The sequence below is a fragment of the Pseudochaenichthys georgianus genome, unplaced genomic scaffold, assembly GCF_902827115.2.
Source record: "Pseudochaenichthys georgianus unplaced genomic scaffold, fPseGeo1.2 scaffold_962_arrow_ctg1, whole genome shotgun sequence".
Taxonomy (NCBI): Eukaryota; Metazoa; Chordata; class Actinopteri; order Perciformes; family Channichthyidae; genus Pseudochaenichthys; species Pseudochaenichthys georgianus.
In genome coordinates this window covers 1-7,031 of record NW_027263486.1, presented here as the reverse complement: position 1 = coordinate 7,031, position 7,031 = coordinate 1, and the positions used below count along the sequence as shown (strand labels likewise).

Sequence of the window (7,031 nt, the reverse complement as noted above, 5' to 3'; positions counted from 1 at the left end):
TGTGTGTGTGTGTGTGTGTGTGTGTGTGTGTGTGTGTGTGTGTGTGGGTGTGTGTGTGTGTGTGTGTGTGTGTGTGTGTGTGTGTGTGTGTGTGTGTGTGTGTGAGCACTGAGGAGTCTCAAACAGGCGTCTGTTTAATCATTTCGTCAAGTTAGTATTTTATAAATCGGAAACATTGCGTAGAAACTGGCGTACGCCATCTTTTGAGCGTAGATCCCTTTATGAATGAGGCCCCAGAACATGGGTCAACTGTCTGTCTGCCTGCAAGCAGTGTGCCTTAAACACACTGTATAAAGCCAGGCAGCACCAGTCGGGCTGCTGTGGTTCTGTTTATTTGTGCCTTACTTTGACCGTTCATTCGCTGTTATCGATCATTGTGGAGGGAGGCAGGCGTGTTGTTTTGTATTATTGCAGCTATCGGATGCAAGTAGTCAGTTTAGCTTCGGTTGCTATGCCAACATCACCCGTTTGATACCAGAGAAACTTTCATAACAGCGTTTGATACCAAACAGCGTCAATTCAGACTGACACACATTCACTTAGGCTAAGGGGAGCTGGGGATATGCATCAGCTGCCTGTGTGAGTCGGACAGTGATACTTTAGAGCGGCCGCTGCCGGGAGCTAACGGGAGCTAACGGGAGAATAAACTCCCGTGGAAGAGCAGCACTGCAGCGGTCGGTAAATGCTGCAGAAACACATTAATAAACAATGAACCACGGCACTCTGGAGAAAAGCATAAGGTTGGAGAAGTCGTTATTCAATTTATTCTGGCTTCTGGTGATTAAAAGCAACACGATCATCGACCCGACGCAGTTGTTGTTGTTGTGAGCTGCCGTTGGAGGGCAAATCAGCGATGTAAACGGTGACGTCATGACGCAGCAGCGCCAGCCGGTCTCCGGGCGGTGTGAACAGAGCGGGAGCTGAACCGCTCCAGCTCGGAGCCAGAGAGGGGAAAGCCGCACGCATTCAGAGTTCAGATGAACACCGGGCTGCTGATCCACACTCCGTCCAGAAGGCGGCGGTGAATGCACCTGAAGGCTGTTTGCCAACTGCCATAAAACAATAGAAGAAGAAAAATAAGAGCACCACCAGGGGGCAGGCTTTCATTTCCCCGGTGCAGAGTGACCCGGAAACACGTGAAGAAAACACCACGGTCCACATGTGGAGCTGCAGAGGAGCAAGAAATCACTTTATATCAAGAGGACGTTCATCTGGAGGACTTGAACCAAGAGGACTATAATTAAGAGGACGTTAATCAAGAGGACTTGAACCAAGAGGACGTTAATCAAGAGGACTTGAACCCAGAGGACGTGAAAGCCGCAGGTCAGTACCCTCTCCCTCAGTAACACATGTAAATACAGCAGCTGGCGTTGGAGCTAAAGATCCATTAAAAGCATTACATCCACTGTAACGATTAGTCATGCCGGGATTTAAGCACCCAGCTACCCACCCACACCAAGGCGAGCACCCACCCAGGCAGCAAGGCAGCCGAGCACCCAGGCAGGCAGCCAGGCGAGCACCCACCCAGGCAGCAAGGCAGGCACCCAGCCAGCCACCCAGCCAGGCAGGCAGCGGGACACTACCAGCTTCTCCTGGGGTGGCGTGCCGTCACGTGTTCAGCCCTGCAGTTACAGAGTTAAATGAATCTGTTGCGCTTTGAGGGGAATAGAGAGACTCGGTCTCTGGGAGCTCTGAGGAGACAGAACCGTGTACTTTTCAACAATCATACCGTCATGTGAATATGGCCATAAACACTAACACACTGTAAACAACAACACACTGTAAACAATAACACACTGTAAACAACAACACACTGTAAACAATAACACAATGTAAACAATAACACAATGTAAACAATAACACTAACACACTGTAAACAATAACACTAACACACTGTAAACAAAACACACTGTAAACAATAATACACTGTAAACAATAACACTAACACACTGTAAACAATAACACACTGTAAACAATAACACACTGTAAACAATAACACAATGTAAACAATAACACAATGTAAACAATAACACTAACACACTGTAAACAATAACACTAACACACTGTAAACAATAACACACTGTAAACAATAATACACTGTAAACAATAACACTAACACACTGTAAACAACAACACACTGTAAACAATAACACACTGTAAACAAAACACACTGTAAACAAAAACACAATGTAAACAATAATACACTGTAAACAATAACACTAAACACTGTAAAAACAACACACTGTAAACAATAACACACTGTAAACAATAACACACTGTAAACAATAACACTAACACACTGTAAACAATAACACAATGTAAACAATAACACAATGTAAACAATAACACTAACACACTGTAAACAATAACACTAACACACTGTAAACAATAACACACTGTAAACAATAATACACTGTAAACAATAACACTAACACACTGTAAACAACACACCTCATGTAAACAACAACACACTGTAAACAATAACACACTGTAAACAATAACACAATGTAAACAATAACACAATGTAAACAATAACACTAACACACTGTAAACAATAACACTAACACACTGTAAACAATAACACACTGTAAACAATAACACACTGTAAACAATAACACTAACACACTGTAAACAACAACACACTGTAAACAATAACACTAACACACTGTAAACAATAACACAATGTAAACAATAACACTAACACACTGTAAACAATAACACTAACACACTGTAAACAATAAACACACTGTAAACACTAACACACTGTAAACAATAACACACAGCAAACAATAACACACTGTAAACAATAACACAATGTAAACAATAACACAATGTAAACAATAACAAACACACTGTAAACACTAACACACTGTAAACACTAACACACTGTAAACAATAACACACAATAACACACTGTAAACAATAACACACTGTAAACAATAACACACAATAACACACTGTAAACAATAACACACTGTAAACAATAACACATTGTAAACAATACACACAAAACACACTGTAAACAATAAACAATAACACACTGTAAACAATAACACATTGAAAACAATAACACACAATAACACACTGTAAACAATAAAAAACCAAAACACACTGTAAACAATAAACACACTAAACACACTGTAAACAATAACACACTGTAAACAATAACACACTGTAAACAATAACACACAATAACACACTGTAAACAATAACACACTGTAAACAATAACACATTGTAAACAATAACACACAATAACACACTGTAAACAATAAACAATAACACATTGTAAACAATAACACAATAACACATTGTAAACAATAACACACAATAACACACTGTAAACAATAAACAATAACACACTGTAAACAATAACACACCATTGAAACTTGTTTATGTTGGTTCAACACAGCTATGGATCATAGCTGTGTTGATGTCTGCCACATGTACACCAAGCAGACCCTCTCATGAACCTGGTTCTCATGAACCTGGTTCTCATGGACCTGGTTCTCATGGACCTGGTTCTCATGGACCTGGTTCTGGTTCTCATGAACCTGGTTCTCATGGACCTGGTTCTGGTTCTCATGAACCTGGTTCTCATTAACCTGGTTCTGGTTCTCATGGACCTGGTTCTGGTTCTCATGGACCTGGTTCTGGTTCTCATTAACCTGGTTCTGGTTCTCATGAACCTGGTTCTCATTAACCTGGTTCTGGTTCTCATGGACCTGGTTCTCATTAACCTGGTTCTGGTTCTCATGGACCTGGTTCTGGTTCTCATTAACCTGGTTCTGGTTCTCATGGACCTGGTTCTGGTTCTCATTAACCTGGTTCTGGTTCTCATGAACCTGGTTCTGGTTCTCATTAACCTGGTTCTGGTTCTGTTAGCAGTTCTTCTCATCATGGAGGAAGTGATGCCGGAGCCCCTCCCCCTGACGCCGGAGCCCCTCCCCCTGACGCCGGAGCCCGGCCCCCTGAAGAGAAAGCAGCCCCGCCGCCAGAAGAGGAAGCAGCCCCCCCCCCCGCTGGCCCCTGACCCCGAGGAGGAGGGTCAGCGCCGGGTCAGGAACCAGAACCTTGTGGCGGTTCTGGGAGAGGAGGACGAGTCCGTGAGGCTGCTGGAGGACCTGCTGTTCGGGGGGGAGGAGCAGCTGCTGGACCATCTCCTGCAGGTAACTCACCTGGACTGAGGGGTCTGCAGGTAGCCCACCTGTACTGAGGGGTCTGCAGGTAGCCCACCTGTACTGAGGGGTCTGCAGGTAACCCACCTGTACTGAGGGGTCTGCAGGTAACCCACCTGTACTGAGGGGTCTGCAGGTAACTCACCTGTACTGAGGGGTCTGCAGGTAACTCACCTGTACTGAGGGGTCTGCAGGTTACCCACCTGTACTGAGGGGTCTGCAGGTAACCCACCTTACTGAGGGGTTGATGGGGTCTGCAGGTAACCCACCTGGACTGAGGGGTTGATGGGGTCTGCAGGTAACCCACCTGTACTGAGGGGTTGATGGGGTCTGCAGGTAACCCACCTGGACTGAGGGGTTGATGGGGTCTGCAGGTAACCCACCTGGACTGAGGGGTTGATGGGGTCTGCAGGTAACCCACCTGGACTGAGGGGTTGATGGGGTCTGCAGGTAACCCACCTGGACTGAGGGGTTGATGGGGTCTGCAGGTAACCCACCTGGACTGAGGGGTTGATGGGGTCTGCAGGTAACCCACCTGGACTGAGGGGTTGATGGGGTCTGCACTCAGGCCATCTTCTTGTTCTGTACTCAGTGTTTAAACCTGAGGCCTCCAGGTGTGTTTACCTGCTCTGACATCACTTCCTGTCCGCAGGTGGACAAGCAGCAGACGAGCATCTCATTGGACGTCGGAGACGATGAGTCCGGAGACTCTGAGGAGGAAGGGCGAGCGAAGCCGGCGAAGAAAAGAGAGGCGGTTTGGATCGATGAAGACGATGAGAGGGAGGAGCAGTGAGTCTTCTTCTGTGGTGTCTGAAATGCTCTTCTTCTGTGGTGTCTGTATAAATATAACCAGTTCTAATGGAGGCTCTTCTTCAGGGTGGACATGAAGCATCGATTCCGCAGAGATCTGATCAGAGGAGAAGCGGAGGAGACGCTGAGCAGCAGGAAGCTAGCTACAGCAGAGGATGAGAGAACAGTGAGACACACACACACACACACACACACACACACACACACACACACACACACAGAGACACACACAGATACACACACACACAGAGACACACACAGATACACACAGAGACACACACAGAGATACACACAGAGCACACACACAGGCAGACACTCACTCACATTGAACTGTGTGCTTCAGGTTCCAGAAGTCGATGGGAGGAGCTCCTTCGTGGGCGGAAAACTCTGTGAAGAAGAAGAAGAAGAACTGTGAGTCTCGTTCACACAGCCTTGTTTAGTCTGGAGCTGCCGGTGAGCCGCTCTGGAGCTGCTCTGGAGCCGCTCTTGAGCTGCCGGTGAGCCGCTCTGGAGCCGCTCTGGAGCCGCTCTGGAGCCGCTCTGGAGCCGCTCTGGAGCTGCCGGTGAGCTCTGGACTCGGACTGAAACCTTCCGAGTAAATCGCCAGAACGCCGACACCTCCGATGTTTTATTTTGTGTTGCCATAAGCTAGTCTCTCTCCGTTGGTGCGCGGGGCGAATGCTAATAATGCTAATGCGAGCAAATAAAATGGCGGCTTCACGAAACTTCTCTGAGTTTTACGGGCGTGGTTTGCAATCCGCCCAGCCAATCGGAAATTGTTAGTTTGGCCGACCCACCCGCGAACCTCTTCCTCCTCAGGAAGTACCCCCTCTCTAGCACGAACTGGGGACTAGGCCCAGGTCCCTTTGGTGTGAAACCAAACCCCCCCGTCGGCCGCGTGCACACGGCGGTGTGCGGTGGAGCTTGCCGGTGGGCGTGTCTTGCTTGCGACCAACAACCAATCACCTGAATCTCCCGCCCCGGAGACACAAGCACGCGGTTTGATTGGCTGATATCTGCAGCATGACTGATGTGATGCCCATTGTGTTCCTGCAGCTGATGATGAGGAGGAGGAGGAAGAGGAGGACGAGCTGATGAGGAGGACGGGGGACTTCCTGGGGTCTTCAGAGCGCCTGCCCGGCAGCATCCTGAGGGTCAGCTGGTCCATCGATACCGGGACATCGTTAAACGTGAAGGTGTCCCTCAGGTCCTCAGTGATGATATTCTGTCGTTCCAGATGAAGAAGTGTCTCCATGGCAACGCGGCTCGGCCCTCTGCAGACGCTCTGACCTCCGTGCAGTTCCACCCCAACGCTCAGGTCCTCATGACCGCCGGCCTCGACCAATCACTGAGCCTGTTCCAGGTCAGACACACACACACACACACACACACACACACACTCACCACCTTCCCACCACAGCGTCCGTTCTCTGACATGTTTTACAGAAATCTTGCTTCAGGTGTGTGTTAGGGATCGACCGATATGGCTTTTTCAAGGCCGATACCGATACCGATTATTAGTAATCAAGGAGACCGATAACCGATATTTGGAACCGATATACATTTGCAGTAAAATCAGAAAATCTATAGTGTCAAAATGTAGAATAACACAAACTCCAACACAACTCAACACAACTTCTTTGAAATGCATTTAAGCATATATTATGTTTAATGAACTTTTAAACATCTTCCAACTGGTTTCCTCTCTGAGCCTTTTCTTTAGTGCAGCCGTCTGCAGTGAGTCAGAGAGACAGGAAGTGGGGCTGCAGGCTGACATGCTGACTAACAATAATGCTTACTTTATTATATCAAACCAATGCCTGTCTGTCAGCATGACATCCAATAAACTGCTAGCAACTGCACAGCACTATGCTAGCTAATGTTTTGCAAACTATTAAAAGTGAGGCTATTGCAGCAGACCTAACGTTAGACTAGTAGCCTCACTTCTAAACATTTGCTAAATACATGTTGGCTAGCTTCACATATCAACCTGAAAAACTGCTCCACTCGCAGCCCCCCCCCCCCCCCCCCCCCCTCCGCACCAC

General features: G+C 47.3%; 1 protein-coding gene across 1 annotated transcript; it reads left to right on the top strand.

Moving 5' to 3' along the window:
* The first annotated feature begins 220 nt into the window (after positions 1-220).
* utp18 (UTP18 small subunit processome component) lies at positions 221-6,472 on the top strand. Its single transcript, XM_071202797.1, is given in 8 exon segments — positions 221-1,323; positions 3,887-4,167; positions 4,829-4,965; positions 5,053-5,128; positions 5,130-5,152; positions 5,330-5,397; positions 6,043-6,140; positions 6,224-6,472. Coding segments are annotated over 7 exon segments (906 nt in total). The 5' UTR covers positions 221-1,323; positions 3,887-3,897; the 3' UTR covers positions 6,458-6,472.
* The last annotated feature ends 559 nt before the right edge of the window (positions 6,473-7,031 follow it).